The sequence below is a fragment of the Vigna unguiculata genome, chromosome 3 (assembly GCF_004118075.2).
Source record: "Vigna unguiculata cultivar IT97K-499-35 chromosome 3, ASM411807v1, whole genome shotgun sequence".
Classification (NCBI taxonomy): domain Eukaryota; kingdom Viridiplantae; phylum Streptophyta; class Magnoliopsida; order Fabales; family Fabaceae; genus Vigna; species Vigna unguiculata.
The window spans coordinates 37,100,328-37,117,326 of NC_040281.1; the positions used below are offsets into that span (position 1 = coordinate 37,100,328).

The window sequence follows — 16,999 nt, forward strand, 5'->3', positions numbered from 1 at the left end:
TGAGCTTTTGACCTCAAGAAAATCATGAAACATGTCCAAATTGGTTCTGCTCCATTCCCAGAAGTGAATGCAGCAACATTTGATTTATATTTTTATGATCGTGATCATGATCTTGATTTTGGACATGGTTATAAATAAAATTTCAAAGACACATTTTGTCACCAGAAGTGGCACAATAATGTGAAAAAAAAAGGAAAAGAAAAATGTGAAAATATTGACAAAAAGATGAAGGTATATATTATCATTACGATGGTAAAGGCCATTTGAGTTGTACTTATTGTACACCAGAGCATCTTACAAATAATGAGAAGAACATAGAAACACACTTTGCTTATGAAGATGGTGATTCTGATTATGGCCATATGGATGCTACTCATCTTGATATTGTTATTTTCTTTGCTAAAGCAAATGAAAACATTGATCACCTAATTGATTATGAGAGTGTTGAAAAAAAAATCTCATATTGATATTTATGTTTATATGAAAAACGAATGTTTTGCACTAGTACCAAAAGATATGTGTCTTACTGATAGTGCAACAACTTATACAATTCTCAAGAGTAATAAATTTTTCTCTTGTTTGATAATGTGAGACATCGATGTTAGTATTATTTATAGTACTATAAATATATTTGAAGACTCTAGAAGAGCTACTATACTTCTACCAAGAAGTTGAATAGAAACTTATTAAGTTTCAATGATATTTGTCTAAATGGATATTATATTGAGACAAACAATGAAAAAGATATGAAATATCTTTATATCTCTATGATTGAGTTGAAAAAGAAAGTGTATTGGAGAAATTATCAACATTCTCTTATAGTTTGTACTACAAGTTTATTAGTACAATTAAAATGTATGTCATAGTAAACCAGAAGTTTACAAATCAAAATGATTGCCTTGATTGACATGATCAGTTATTATGATGCGAAAAAAAAAAAGGGTTGAAAAACTCATGTGAACACGTTTGAAGCGTGGTAGACCTATTGGTTCCAAAGATAAAAACTCTTGAATGAGAAAGGGGGCTAATATGCAAAATAAACTAATCGAAAAGGTTGAAATCCCAAAAGATTCATTTGACATAATTAATGGTTCGGTTCAAGAAGAACCTCAGGTACCTGAAATGGTTGAAAATGATGAAATCTCAATAAATTATGTCATGAATCATATAATATGGAACCAAAATAAAGTTAACATTGGCGAAACTTTTACTTATAACATAGCGATGAATGCTATGAATGACAATGAGGATCAATAAACAATGATCATTGAAGATTGTCGGCAAAGAAAAGATTGGCCAAAAATGAAAATATGCAAAGAAGCATAATTATATTTGTTTGCTAAACGAAAGGTTTTTGAACATATAGTTCACACACCTAAAGTTATGAAACCCGTTGGGTACATATGGATTTTTGCGCAAAAATCAAATTAAAAATGATGAAATTGTTAGATACAAAGCATAATTGGTTGCTCAAGGTTGTTCACAAAACCTTGTATTGATTAGTGAAAAAACATGTTCACTAGTATTGGATGCAACAACATTGCAATATTCAATTATCTTAGTTGCACAACAAGGTTTGCATTTACATCTAATAGATGATGTTACAACCTATTCGTACGGTTCTTTTGAGAATCATATTTATTTGAAAATCCCTGAAGGATTTTATTTGTCCAACAAGACAAACTCTAAAGAGGGTTATTCAATAAAATTGAACATGCTCTTTTATTGATTAAAGAAATCAAGACGTGTGTGGCATAACCGTCTTATTGAGTACTTATTAAAAGAAGGATATAAAAATGATCCTATTTGTTCTTGTATTTATATGAAAAGATCTAAATAATGAATATTGCCATAATTATTGTTTATGTAGATGACATAAACATCGTTGGAATTCCTAATGAGCTCACAAAGGCAATTGATTACTCAAAGAAATAATTTGAGATGAATGACCTTTGAAGGGCAAAGTCTTATTTGAAATTAGAAATTGAGTATTTAAATAAAGGTGTTTTTATACGTCAAGAAGCTTATATAATTAAGGTGCTTAAAATGTTCTAAATGGACAAGTCATGTCCATTATGCACTCCAATAGTTGTGAGGTCGTTAGATGTTGATAAAGACTCTTCTTAGACCTCAAGAAAATGATGAAGATCTTCTTGGTCTAGAAGCATCATATCTTAGTGTCATAGAAACACTAATGTATCTTGTGAATTATACTCGATCTAATATTGCATTTGCTATAAATTTGTTAAGCAAGATATAGTTCTTCAACTACAAGAAGAAAATGGTTTGGAGTAAAACATATACTTCGTTACTTTAAGGGTACTACGAATATGAGCTTATTCCATCCAAATGATTCAGATTCAGACCAATGGGTTATGGATATGCATGTTATTTTACATATTCTTACAATGTCACAATGGTTGATCACAAACAAGATGTTTGTACACATGTGGTAGCACAATGGTTTCATGAAGGTATATGAAACAAACCATAGTAGCAACATCGTCTAATCATACAAAATTACGAGGAAAGTTGTGAATATGTTTGGTTAAGGTTTATAATTCAACATGTGCAAGAAACTTGTGACTATCCCCGAGAAAGATGGAATCAACAACCATATATGAAGACAATAGTGTATTGTTCAATTGAAAGGATGATATAGATATCCAAAAATTCGTTCATCTGAAAATATGACAAGTCTATTTATAAAGTTTTTGCCAAGAAAAACTTTTGAGCAAATGACTCACAAATTCGGACTCTGTCACCTTAATGATGTAAATTTACATGAGGGGGAGAAATATAATATGTGATGAACAATATTGTATTAAAGAATACAGAATGTTGTACTCTTTTTCCTTCACTAGGTTTTTTTATCCCAAAGGGTTTTTCCTAGTAAGGTTTTAACGAGGCACATTCTTTATCAATGGACACTCAAGGGGGAGTGTTATGAATTAATGATTGTCCATTGATTTGATACATTTACTCATATGATTCATTACTCTTTATGGTAAATATTTGTGTTAACTAAGTTGATTTGTTTCCTTTATGGATTACATATTGTATCTATAAATAGGACTCTTCCTATCAATAATAATACACAAATGAGTTGCTCTCTCATTCTCTATTCTCTATTGTTTCTTCTCTATTATCTATTATTCTCTCTATTATTCACTTTATTTCATAACAAATACATAGTTTTATCCATTTCTTCAAAATGTTATTTTTTTTCTACTATCTCATTTTGTTGAGATTTTATCAATAAAAAATTGTGATATACAGCTTTATAAAAGTTACGAGAACATTTTTCTTCTTCAAAGTCACCCACAACACTTTTCTTGACAATTATTCATAAACCTTTTTCTAGTGAGTTAAAATCATATATAAATCACAATTTACTCTCGAAATTTTTTTATCACCTTACTAAAAACAAATAGATTTTCTATAAAATTCAATAAGAATATCAGAGTCCACAAACTTTATCCTGATACATGCTTCCAATGCTCTCTTTTACCTCTCCAATTTGAATTTTATGGAAATAAGTATGACCGGGCAAAAAATTTAATTTTTTATCCGATCTACTTTTGCTTTGATCCAATCTATTTAAGATCCATTTTACTAAAAATCTAATCCATTTAAAATCTATTTTATTGGATATGGATTTCAATCTGATCTCCATTTTATATGTTTTATGGATTGAATATCCAATTTCTAATCTAGATTTTCAAAATGGATAATCCAAAATATTTAATCTAAATTTTTAATTTATATTTTTAGTTCGGTTAGGCCAAAGGTATATGGACTAGCCCAAATTTGGCTGTATTTGACTGAGTTGGCGTGATCCTATACAAAATTTGGTCGTATTCGATTGAATTCAGTCAAAATCGGCCTAGTCAAAATTTGGCCCAGCCGGTCTTGGACCAAATTTGAAAGTATTCGACCGAGTTGACCCCGATCCAAATTTGACCATAATGGGTTGAGATGACCCCCAATGAAATTTAGTCGTATTTGGCCAAGAGGACGCGACCAAAATTTGGCAATATTCAGCCTAGTGGACCCTAGTAAAAATTCGACCAAATTCAATCAAGTTGGCTCCATTGAGATTTGGCCGACTCGGCCCTAGCCCAAATTTCGCCATGTTCTGCTCAGTCGACCCTAGACAATTTTTTTGTTTGAACGGAGCTGACTGTGATTGAAATTTGGCCAAGTCAATCCTGACCCAAATTTGATCGTATTAGGCCGAGTCAACCCCAGACAAAATTTGGCCGTTTCGACCAAGTTGGCCCCGACAAAAATTCTATCAAATTTAATGGTGTCAACCTTAAGGACACAAGTTTTAGAAAATTCAATTTAAATTTATTTTATAAAAAATGAATTTTGGATTTTGAACTTGATCTAAATAATTGGTTTTGAATATAAGTCTTGATCTAAATATTTGGATCTTGATTTTAGAAATATTCAATCTAGTTCTGTTGAAAAAATGGATTTGAATAAAAAATCTAATCCAATTATTTGAATCTAAAATGAACGTGAATTTGATAATTAAAAATCCAATCCATAATCATTCTCTAAAAATAAATCAAATGTCATTCACTCTCTATCTCACTAATATCATGATATGCAACAAAAACTTTCTCCTTTCATTCTTCAAGCATCTTAATCTAGATCTCTTTGTATTCGTTTCTGTACTTTTGACAAGCTCATATATCTTACTTTCTCTATTCGTTGTCCCAAGGGTTTGTAAAACTCCTCAAGGACTTTAGATTGTGTGCTTCAATCACAACTTGTCTCAATCCTAGGTATGATACTTGTCTAGTTTCCAATGTTGTTACGATACTTTGTCCAGTTTTCAATATTACTACACTTACAAGAATTTAAAACATTCTCTTTAATTTTTACCTTGTCTAAAACATTTTTATTCCACCACCTCGATTCTTCATCCCTTCATCCAAAACATTTTGACTCACTCAACCTCTTCAACAATTTTCCTTATCTGGTTAGACATACAAGTCAAAATAAACACAGCATTACTTTGAAATTCCCACATACTTAAAACTTTCTGCTTAGAAGTCAAAAGTGCGATCCACATAGTTACAGAAAAAGGATAAAAAAATTGGTGACAGTATCTACTTCTCACATTCTGACTCACATTTTCAATTGGTCCGACATAAACAATAGAGTAGACAACAATGGCGAAGTGGCTAAGTCTTGATGTTGCCGGAACAATGCAAGGAAACAAATGATCTAAGATAACTTTGCAACTACGGTTGGATGTATATGCACTATAATACAATTTCCATCAGAGACAAGACTATATGTACGTAAATTACAAAGAGCAGATTTACACAACACAAGTTAATTAAAATGTTGCTTTCAGAGCTTACAAGAAATTTCCAGGAAACTCCATACAATTTTTTAATCTTCTTTACCTTTCTACAGGGATTGGCCAATCATAGAATGAAAAAGGGTTTCCATTATGTAAAATAAATAAAAATAATAATACTAAAACTAAAGCAATTTTCCACAGCTTCCTTGCCTTTTGGGCTTTCAGAATACACACGAGCAATTTCCCCCACACGACTAATAAATGTAATTCACAGAATAAACTCATCAAATACATCCACATTTTTTCTTCATACACATTATAGTTCCAACTTTGGGAAATAAAAACACTAGAAGAGAAACATATTACCATATACGAAGGTTTTACTGAAGAGTCAGCACAACCAGCCAGTTTCAGTGTTGCATTTACAAGGGAAATGAAAGAATTAATACTTTTTCAATTAAAGAAACAAGGAGAGGACTTACAACATAAGTCGTGACATATTTGAAAACCCCAAACACTAACATATAGAGAGAACATAACACCCCACAACAAAATTATGGGAATTCTCACATCTTGAACTGAAATCAGATGCAACAAACTCCAGTCAATCACCAGACCCGACAAAACACCGATCAAGTTATATCTTCAGCAAGGAAGTTGATATCTGCTGCTCTGTATATATGCATTTACTTCATAATGGAATTGAGACAATATTTGTCTAAGCAGCAAGAACTATGATCACGATCAGAAGCACAATCCCAAAAATCACCAAAAGCAAGCATGTCTATGGAGCAAAGAAAAGAGGACAACGTTAACAAGGGAAATACACCAAGATTTCAAAAGGGTGAAAAAAAGACTAAATATTGACCAACGATGGACAAACAAATCTTTCAAAATGGTAGACAGCCTATCATAACTGCTTTAAGTAGGAAATTACATAAGGTATTACTTATTCCACCAACCCTTCTTCCCTTCCATACTTCTTCCCTTCCACCAAACCTACTTTCAAAATGGAAAACAAATATTGCTTGCAATATGCAAACTGATAATAATTGACAAAATTATAGGCTAAACCACCTACAAAGATTTACGCTGCATGTATAGTATGTTTAGAATATGTCTCTCTATAAGTATTTCTAGAAGAAGAAAATAATATAAAATGAAATAAACTTTTCTCCATAATATAAAACTAGTTCATGCACAAGTTAAAAATATTCTTGAGAAATGCTACATATTAGCTTATCCGTAAACTAGTTTTAATTTATAGATAATTTCATTTAATTTTCCTTCATGCTTGTAAAAATACTTGTGGAGGAGTTTATTCAAATAAATCCACTCATTTCTAAAATACGTGTTATGTACTGTAATCATCAATAAATTTAATCTTGCAAGTAAATACAACATCAGCACAACATGCCCATACAAACATTTTTAAGTCAAACCCCCTTTAGAAGATATCTCCTCTGGAGATTCCACATATAACAGTCATTTCATGGAAGGAGGTTGAGTCTTACAAACAGTAATGTTATTGCAATTAGAAAATTGATACATTACCAAAGAGGAATTTGATCTTTGGGTCTTCGAAGCTTTTAAAAGTTGAGATTTTGCTTGTGCTGTTGCTGCATGGGAGTTCTCAATGTTGGAGCCAATATCATCTGTAAAATGAAATTTAGTGGCATTAGAGAACATGAACAAGTACGGAAAAATAAATTCGTAAACAGCTATATAAAGATGAGCACAATCAGGAACATAAAAGGAATGAAAAAAATTACCAATCATGGTTCCTTGCTCATGGACAAGCACAGCAAGATCTTTGAAGATCTCGTTAACTTCACCAATTTGCTGCTGTATTTCTTGAATGCCTTGCTCCCTTTCCTCAATGATGGCCTCGTTAAAGGCAATCTCATTATCTAAGAACAAAACCTCCTGCCTACAGAATGAATAAAACAAGAGCTAAGGTACTGAAATAATGCAATGTAGAGAAATTTAAAACTCTGATAATGCACAATTTCAATTATTCATCTACTTTAGTCACATGACGGATAATTCTAACATTGATTATGCCACCAATTTCATTCCACCAGAGCATTAAAAGAGAAAAAAAGCGGAAAGAAGTTGATATCAATGCTTTGCAGGATAATAGTATGTTGCAGATGAATAAGTGGTACTAAATCCAACAGCTAAATTGGAAAGATAGCCTTTTTCAGGATAAACAATTGACATTCAGTTGTCCAATCAAACTTAACAATGTAGACACGATCACTTCATGATTCCAGCTGATTTGAATCACCAAGGAAGAAATAAAAAATAAAATAAAAGCATCCTATTTTTCACCAACTCTAAATTTTCAAATGGTTAATCCTGATCATTGACCCAAAATTACATTTCAAAAATTGCTTTGCCACACCATATATTGGAAATAGGTCAATAATACATTAAACGAATCAGCAAATCACTGACATACTACTAATCATAAATGAGAAAATACCTCCTTGATTCCACGAGTAAGGCACGCTCTTCTGGTGATTTATCAGAACCAACACCTAATTCACCAGCAGTATAGCTGCAAGCCAAAATGAAAATCTACGTCATACCATTGTTTGCAAAGGTATATTATACACTGGCAGTGACTACAGAAGAAGAATCGATAACCTAGAAACCAATTGCATAAAATTAAACTGCAAAGTTCTAAAAGTAGCCCAATCTTCATTCAGAAGCATGTCCATTCTGCATAAGCCATACACTTCAAAACAAGAAACACAGTCTTGCACCTAAACTTCTATAGGCTCTAATTATAATTGATAAATCACCTGGAAGGAAGGACTGCTTGGGGAACAAAAGGAGTGTATGCCGTTTCCCTTTCAGCTGAAAGACGTTGTGCCTTCTGAAACTCTTTCAATACTGCTTGAAAGTCTTTAGCAAGTTTAGCATCTGCGATCTTCTTGCTTGCCTGCAAAAATAAGGAAAACTTTTAGGTAAAAGGCATTGAAGGTCGTGCAACCAAACAAAAGGATTTGCCTGTAACAAACTTTCACAGTATTCTTTAAAAGAATGATGCATATTGATTATAAAATTACCAATCCAGTAAAAATGACAGCAATTTATTCAGAGGAGTTAATGCATTTTGGAAGACGATCACAAAATCCGGAGACGGGGACCAAATAAATTAACTGCTCTGCACATGCAGATGCAGTAAAACACAAGATAAAGGTTCAAACTTACATTAACTTCAGCATGGTGATCAATGTCACTGGCTTGCTTAAGTTTAGCTGATGTATCCTTCACCAATTGCCCAATATGTAGTCTTGTCTTGTGGCTGTAAATTTTAAAATAGCTTAAAATATTAGTCAACCACAGTAAGAGCCAAAGAGGTCCTTGTTCCACTAAATCAAGACTTAATATACAAGAGGGATAGTGTCCACTTTGCAAGGCCAAAAAAAGAGTTCAGATTCCCAACATCCCTCGGCTTCATTTGTTAACTACTTTAAATCACGAAGCTACCTTCTACAATAGTATAACTACTTAACATTATGATCATCAAATATTCCATTACATAGAATGTCCTGTTCTTGATTTGAAAAATTGGCATTGGCATATCACTATATAGCTTAATCCTGACTAGAGAAACAACCAGAGGAAATATAACCTCGATTAAAGCATAAAAAATAGCAATTTCTGATCATTCTTCCTATTCACTTTTAAAGTGGAATTAAATTAACGAAGTTAACCTTGTATAACCCAAAAAAAAAAGGTTAACTTCAATTCAATCGAGAAAAATAAAGAACCCAAACTTAGCCCATCTAAGCGAAAACGATCCCCAAAACACCAAGCAACATGGAAAGATCGTAATTCGAGCGGCCATTCAGCTGATTCAACAATTTTGATGTTGAAGGGGGTAAAAGGGGGGGAGGGGAACGTTTCTTTTTCGTTTTCTTGGGAAAATAAAAAGTCAATAACGATCAGTTGGCGGAAATTAAAGAAATTGAGTGTGATGATGAAGAACTAACAGCTTCTCGCGGAGCTCGGGGGTATCTTTGGGGGTTCCGAGGGTGTTGACGAGTCTCTGGAAGGTGGAGACGGCGGTGTTGATCTGGAATATTCCGGCAGCCACCGCCTGCGTGGGGTCCTGCTTGCCGTTGGCCAAGCCACGCCTGGAACCGAAGGGCCGGCCAGCCTCGATGTCCTGAAAGCTCATAATTCCGTTTCACTTTCTCGAGAAAATTGAAAGAATTTTCCTGAGAAAGGGAGGGAAAAGGCGAAGGGGGCGTTTACCGGGATCTGGGAGAATAAAGAGAGGGGAATTTGAGGAATTAGGGCAATGCAAGAAAAGGGAAGCGAAGGAAGATTTGGATTCGGTGAGGTAGTTTCTTCGGTGGGTCTCTATGGTTGTAATTCCCTGCCGCTACGTTGACGTGGACCCGCTCTTCAAACACGTGGCGTGCTTCCATAGGATAGCGTCTAGCTTCTATTTTGGTGGCGTCGTAGTAAATTAATAACTCGTAATTATTGGTGCTGTGTTTGTTTAATTTTAAATTGTGGGAGAGGGAGCCACCGTGGACGGTTCTCTTTGTACGTGTCTAATCATTTTAATTAAGTTTAATATTAAAATTCATTTTTTATAAATACAAACTTATAAGATTATATGTTTTCACTTCTCTATATTTACTTTCATTTGATTTTTTTTTCAGAAACTAATAGATTTTGTTTTCATAACATGTGTATATTCTTTAACATTTTTAATGTCAATAATAACAATTTGTAACTAAATATTACTTATAATTAAATATCAAATATATATTTTATCTTCAAAATTCAAATACACTCTTAATATAAATTGATATATATATATATATATATATATATATATATATATATATATATATATATATATATATATATATAATTCTTGTAGGATTTTGTTTTTCTTAAATAGAAAAAATACACTTTTGACGACAAAGTGCAATAATAAACGTTGAAAAAAAATAGATAAATTTAATTAAATTAATTTAGATTTATTAAATATGGATTGTACTTTAGAAAATATTTAAATAATTAATTTTCTAATAAACTATTTTAGTTTGCAACTACACTTTATCCTTCAAAGTTTTCTTTTCCTGAAATTAATTTTTAAAGTGTGTTTCTCATTTTATATTAATTAAGACCGTTGTTTTATGTTTCTAGTACCAATGGGATAAAATAACTTATTGTATTTTTTTTTTTAACTTTAACTTATTTAATATCTTTAGACCTAGCTTGAGTTTTTAATGTCTGTAAGAAATTATTAAAAATTAAAACAGCAAAATATATTATTTATTGGTAATCTAAAGCATAGGTTATATGTTAAAAATATGTTTAAATGCTAATTTGGTCCTTAAGCTGAGTTTATGTAATTTAGTCATAATTTAATTTCAATTTTTATCAATTTGTTGAATGGTCATTTTTATTAACTTAAAAGACGGTAAATTGTGTTTGTGTTAATTTGTGATTTTATTTTATTTTTGACTTTTAATTATGCAGAAACTAATCTAAACTATTTTTATGCATTTCTAGTCTGTCTATATAATTTCAAAATAATTGCGGAGACCATTTCAGTATCAAACATCAATTTTTTCAAAATATTCACACTAATTGAATGTAAATACACCTTTAACTTAAAAGTTATTCTCAAATAACACGTAAAACACACATCTTCATAGTTTTCAAACATCAGAAGCAATCTCGCCTATCATATATATCAATTAATCACAAAATAGTTATACAATGCGCATTTCTAACACATTCAAGTATTATGACAGAGAAATTAGTTTCCCTAGTCTCCTGTTTAAACAATTTTATAAATGTTAAACGCCTCTAATTCCAGGAACGTTCTATCTACATGTAAAAATATCACAAGAATAATCAGGACATAAATTATGATCACTGATCAATAAAGACTCATATTGATAATTAAAACGATGCATGCAAGCAGAAGATGACTTACATACAACAAAAGAACAGAAAAAGATAAAAAAGATAGCGGAAACTTAACTTATGCGAACACAAACGGAGAAACTAATCGATTCCAAATTGAAAAGTTCATCGAGAGGATCAATCCTATAATTTCGATTCTTCAATTAGATGATCAGAAAGACAAAACTCTTACAAAGAAGTAAACACAAAAAAGTAGTTGTTTTAAAGATAATATATTTTAAAATAATAAAACTCTTTTATAACAATTTTATTCGTACTAAAATATTTTAATATTAAAATAATCTAGTCTTATTATTTTTAAATTATTATCAATTTTAAAATATTATTTTCTAAGAATTTATAGACTCGGATAATATAGATTTTTCTTTTACTTTTAACATTTATTGCAACACTTGCTCAAATCTAGATTAACTTGGTCTACAACCTTGTAGGAAAAAAAATTGTTTCCTTTTTACTTTTACAAAAATAACCGAGGAAAAGAAAAAAAAAATAGGTCATTTTTAATGCTAGAGATATTATTCCTAATTAAGAATTTAACTCCCGAATTCTGAAGTTCGAAAAAGGTCTGTCATTAAAACTCTGCTTTCAAGTGTTTAAAACTTATGGTTAAATGTATTCTTACCGATTTTGAAACTCGCGAAAGTTCTTTAGTCAGTCAAAGGAAAGTCAAAAGTCTTCCTTATATTAACGACACTCACGCGTTTTGCATGCCTTGCTGCCTTTATGCATCTACTCCTCCAGGGCAATCGCACGTGCGAATCAAATCTGTCACGTGTTTCCAAGTCTTTTCACCGGAACAGATCAAACAGAATACCGTTTTCTATTCGCTGAACTCTTCCCTCTCTGCGGGGTCACCGGAGACCTCTACCGATGTCGGTGAGTTGCAATTGCTTCCTTATTTTCTCGTATTATTATTTGACGAATCCTTTACGTATGCTTAAATTGCTCTCTCTCTGAGGATGTGCTCACTGTATGAAACCTTGTCACCACCGTATCATTTTTTCATTCTTCGTACGTGGAGTAGATTCCGTACTCTTTGCACCGTATTTTTATTTCTTTGAAACCGTGCTGTCTTGGTAGTTGATGTGAATTGATCATGTGTTATTAACATTTGGCATTTCCATTTGGAAAGTTCTGTTTTGGTGCAGATGGTTTTATTTGATGTTCGGATAAAGTATTTCAATAATATTGAAAATTTGAAATAAATTGTATTTAAATTATTTATAATTAAATTCGTTTTCCTTTTTTAACTAATTTATTTGGATAAAAAATTAAAATATCTTACATTTCAATTTCTTGTTTGAATAAAATAATTGAATTTTTTGTAAGGTAAAATTTCCTTTTATCAATATTTATTTTAGGCTTAATTATGTTTTGAGTACATGATAAATTTTAAAACAGGTCGGTCAAGTTTGTTGGGTCGACGAGTCGGTCGGATCATTGGGCCTGCCCGACATGTCTAGGTCGTTAGACCCACCCGACACCTCTAGGTTGTCTAACCCGCCAAACCCATGTGGGTTGTCGGGCTTGCCCGTCCTGCTTGAGCCATCGAACCCGCTGACTCGTCTTGCTTGTCAGGTCGGTTCAGCACGTCTCTGTCTTCGAGCCCACCAGGCTCGTCTGAGTCGTTAGTCTTGTTTGGATCGTCAAGCCCGCCCAACCCATTTATGTCGTAGGGCCAGTGAAGTTCGTCTAGGCCGTTGGGCCAGCCAAACACATCTTGGTCGTCGGGCATACTTGGACGGTGTGGGTTGTCGGGCTTCACCGACCTGTTTGAGTTGTCAAGTCTGCTCGACTCATATGTGTCATCAAGTCACCTCGTCCGTTTAGGTCGTTGGCCCACCCGACTTGTATGGGTCATCGGGTTCGCCTAACTCGTTTAGGTCATTGGGCCCGTCTGACCCGTTTGGCCCACCTGACCCGTCTGGGTTGTCTGACCCGTCAGGCCTGCTCGACCTGTTTAGGTCGTCGAGCCTGCTTGACCCGTTTGTGTCGCCAGGTCGGTATGATCCATTTGAATTGTTTGGCCAGTTCAACCTGTCATGTTTGTCAGACATTTGGGGTTGAGTCTAGAGTGTGAGGTTGAGTGAGAAAATTTTCAAATTTCACATTTTTTGAGGATATTTGAATTTCTTCTAATTTAATTAATTGAAATACTTCAGAAAATGCATGCATTTTAACTGTTTTTTAATTTCTATATCCAAACAAAGCATCTCATTACAGAGAATTTCAAATTCTCCAAATAAATGAATCACTCTCTTAAATTGCCTCATTCAAACACACCATTGCCATTATTGTATCTTGACTTCGGATAGAAATTGCAATCCATGGGACCAATAAACTTTATGTTGTTCGATTTGTTATGTTCTAGATGTTCTTAAGTTACTGTTTTGTATTGTATGGTTTGATTTTCCTTTGAGAGTTTGTAATAATAATGTCTTGAATTGATATGATTGCAGATTGTGGAGAGGTTTATCTTGAATGTTTTGATTGAAATGTCTATGTTTCGTCTGCCCTGCACTAAGGTTCCCCTTAACATGGATTGGATATCATCACTAATGTTAAATGGGAGGATTGAATAGCGAGATTAGACAAGATTGTTGGGATTTTTTTGGGCTTTTGAAAATATGAGAGATATGGAATATATGAGAGATATATGTGATATGTTATACGGAGGAACATGTTTTTGTATTTTATTGATATACTCTATATATAGAGCAAAATATAACAAAAACACGTTCCTCCGTATAACATATCATATATATCTCTCATATATTCCATATCTCTCATATTTTCAAAAGCCCAAAAAAATTCCAACAACTAGTATCAGAGCCGATGGTTCGGAGTGACTAACCGCATAACCATAACCAAAAAGGGGTCACCGATGTGACTGACCGCATATCCATAACCAAAGGGGTCACTCATAACCTGAAAGGAAATATACCATATGAAAAAAGAAAAAAAACAAGGGACTCACCCTTGAGGAGAGATATTGCGAATAGTCCAAGTGTGAGTCAAAGTCCCACATTGGATAGAAAAGACAAAGTTAAACACTATATAAGAATATAGACCTATAACAACATTGCCTTAAGATTTTGGTGTAAAAGTGGTGTCTAAGGTCTTATATGTGTAAGACTAATGTCATATGATCATATAGAACCACAATCTCTCAATGACCATGACTATAACCATGTCTATAACCATAACCCATATATATGAAAATATATATATATATAACCCATGATGTTTTTCTTCGAACTTGTTTAATAATTATTCCGATAAAGTTATCTGATGGGTAAAGAGTGAAGAAATATATCACTAATCCCTGTAAAGTGGTGACGCAAATGTGCAATTTTAACAATACGCATATGAATTTGCTGTGCTTTTGTTTTTGTAGTCATAAGTTCTATCACTGGTCCGACCTCCTTATGCAGTTCATATGAATTTATTATGTGTTACTAATATTTGGCATTTTGATTTGGAAAGTTCTGTTTTGGTGTTTTATTGTATCTTTGTACCTTGACTTCGGAGAGAAATTGCAATCTATCGGACCAATAAAGTTTATGTTAGATTTATGTTCTGGATGTTCTTAAGTTACTGTTCTGTAGTGTGTGGTATGATTTTCATTTAAGAGTTTGTAATAATGATATCCAACTTGAATGTTTTGATTGAAGTTTCTATGTTTCATCTGCCCTGCACTGATGTTCCCCTTAAAATGGATTGAATAGCATGACTAATGTTAAATTGGAGGATTGACTAGCGGGATTAAAAAAATGCTATGTTTTCCTTCAAACTTGTGTAATAATTATTCCGACAAATCTATCTGATGGGTAATGAGTGAAGACATATCTTAGTAATCCTTGTAAAGTGGTCATGCAAATGTATAGTTTTAACAATACGCATATCTCATTACCTAGCTGATTTTATTTATGGGTGATAGGGGTTGGTTCAGGTGACTAAGATATCTGTATGTATCCCTCATTTTTCTTTCACTTTTTTTTTTTAAGCCAGGCTTCTTTGTTTTCCAAATTAAGTTTGTTAAATGTTTAACTCTCCCACATAAGTTATGTCCCCTTTCTGACTTTTTATACAAGATCGGGTTAATATGTGAATGATAGTTATAAGGGGCAATTATCAACATTTAATAGTCTGATGCAGCATCACGTCGGAAGTTTCCATTTTTAGGAGATGTGCTTCAGTATTGAGTAGTGGTATATGCTTTGATTTTTTCCTAATGCGTGAGATTTCAGAACAAGTGTGCATATAAGGAGGTGGATTCTCCGCGCTGTTTTAACCTTTTAGTATTACATTATTTTCTTTCCAGATAAGTACTTCCTTGATAGATTACTGACTATTAAATCTTCTATTTCTCATCTTCCTTGAGTAGACTCTTGAAACCTTGGGCTCACTAGTCTGTCTTTCTAGTGGGGCTTTATCAGACAAGAACTTTTTCTTTCTCCTACCACTTGCTTTTGAGTACTACTGCTCTGGGCGAGGGTAGTGTCTTTTCTATTACGGTCTTAAACTGAACTTCTTAAGAAACCTCCAAATTTTCCAAAAGCATGTTGTATCAAATTTTGTGAAATTTAAGAATTCTTTCCTTTATCAAACTTGTACTAGCAGATATTTCAATTTGTTCTGTAAAACAATAAAAGGATACCACAACACCCGATTATATAAGGTTTGAATTTTTCTAACTCATTGTAGAGACTACAACACTTACGTGTGCATAGCGTAACAATATTTTGTTGATGGTTAGTTACTCTTGATTTTGTGGAGTTCTTTTAATGTGAGTTTCTATTGTCTAAAACAGTGAATGTGAGCAGTTATTTGTGTCTTTCGTTGTCAACAAGGAGTGAGAGCAATCAACAGAAAAATGGAATTAGCAGACAGAGCAGTTGGATTTCTGTTATCCGTTACAAGCTTGTCGATATTTACCTACTATACATTTTGGGTTATCATCCTGGTTAGTGACTGTATTTTAAATGAATGATGGCTTTCCTCTTTTATTCTTAATTACAATTTTTATTTGTTGATCTTGTGGTCTTTTCAGCCTTTTGTGGATGATGATCATTTCGTTCACAAGTACTTTTTACCCCAAGAGTATGCCATACTAATACCAGTCTCTGCTGGCGTTACACTGCTTTGTTTCTTGAGTATATTTGTTGGAGTCGTGATGCTCAAATCCAAAAGAAAGAAGGCATGATTCACTTATTCAAAGTTTTGAAACTGTGAATGTATTAAATGTATTTTAGAACATTTCATACCAGCTTTGCCCGAGTGAAGATAGGTATTTGTCTGTAGGTAAATACCACTTTCATGGATCACAAAATATAAATCATGATTTGGCCATTGAGAATAAATAAGAATTAATTTATAAACAAAGCTGGGTTGTTAAAGAGATAATGATAGGAGTGAGTTCAACTTCTTCGAAAGTCCATTTCTAGGTTGCTCATTGGTAAATAGGAGTCATGTTTTCTTGCTTTCATACTACACGACTTTAAATTTTGATACTTGAGAAAAACTCCGTGGGAGACAACACGTGAAAGTAAAAAAGTTTAGAGAACAACTCTTGAATCAATATTTTCTACTTTGCATCTCAATCGGTGTTCCAGGCAACTACTTTGCATCTCCAGAGTTGTTTGAGGTAAGAGAGCGATGAGAAATGTCTCATGGCATGGATGTCTTCGTAAAAATTGTGGGAAG

General features: G+C 32.9%; 2 protein-coding genes across 4 annotated transcripts; one reads left to right on the forward strand and one right to left on the reverse strand.

Moving 5' to 3' along the window:
* Positions 1-5,587: 5,587 nt before the first annotated feature.
* Positions 5,588-9,684, reverse strand: LOC114178779 (syntaxin-22-like). Of its 2 annotated transcripts, XM_028064868.1 has the most exons (8): positions 9,331-9,684; positions 8,546-8,639; positions 8,134-8,273; positions 7,812-7,886; positions 7,096-7,253; positions 6,878-6,978; positions 6,261-6,322; positions 5,588-6,107 (listed from the first exon to the last, which is right to left on the reverse strand). In XM_028064868.1, exons 1-7 carry the CDS (start codon positions 9,516-9,518, stop codon positions 6,269-6,271), a joined length of 810 nt encoding a protein of 269 aa, XP_027920669.1. In that variant the 5' UTR covers positions 9,519-9,684; the 3' UTR covers positions 5,588-6,107; positions 6,261-6,268. The 2 variants fall into 2 exon arrangements, with proteins under 2 accessions (XP_027920669.1, XP_027920668.1); XM_028064867.1 differs by lacking the exon at positions 6,261-6,322 and having other exon boundaries at positions 9,331-9,682.
* A 2,249-nt stretch (positions 9,685-11,933) lies between these two features.
* On the forward strand, positions 11,934-16,728 carry LOC114177654 (dolichol-phosphate mannose synthase subunit 2-like). 2 transcript variants are annotated; one of them, XM_028063091.1, is made up of 4 exons: positions 11,934-12,169; positions 13,753-13,818; positions 16,107-16,259; positions 16,347-16,728. In XM_028063091.1, the coding sequence occupies exons 3-4, from the start codon at positions 16,170-16,172 to the stop codon at positions 16,497-16,499; spliced, it is 243 nt and encodes an 80-aa protein (XP_027918892.1). In that variant the 5' UTR covers positions 11,934-12,169; positions 13,753-13,818; positions 16,107-16,169; the 3' UTR covers positions 16,500-16,728. The 2 variants fall into 2 exon arrangements, with proteins under 2 accessions (XP_027918892.1, XP_027918891.1); XM_028063090.1 differs by lacking the exon at positions 13,753-13,818 and having other exon boundaries at positions 11,941-12,169.
* Positions 16,729-16,999: the final 271 nt, after the last annotated feature.

Excerpts from the sequence above, each read along its gene's own strand:
- LOC114178779 (XM_028064867.1), bottom strand. The coding sequence starts at position 9,518 with ATGAGCTTTCAGGACATCGAGGCTGGCCGGCCCTTCGGTTCCAGGCGT. Across the intron at positions 8,640-9,330 it reads CCCGAGCTCCGCGAGAAGCT|CCACAAGACAAGACTACATA; the intron begins GTTAGTTCTTCA and ends TAAAATTTACAG. Across the intron at positions 7,887-8,133 it reads CAAGCAGTCCTTCCTTCCAG|CTATACTGCTGGTGAATTAG; the intron begins GTGATTTATCAA and ends TTTGGCTTGCAG.
- LOC114177654 (XM_028063091.1), top strand. The coding sequence starts at position 16,170 with ATGGAATTAGCAGACAGAGCAGTTGGATTTCTGTTATCCGTTACAAGC. Across the intron at positions 16,260-16,346 it reads CATTTTGGGTTATCATCCTG|CCTTTTGTGGATGATGATCA; the intron begins GTTAGTGACTGT and ends TGGTCTTTTCAG.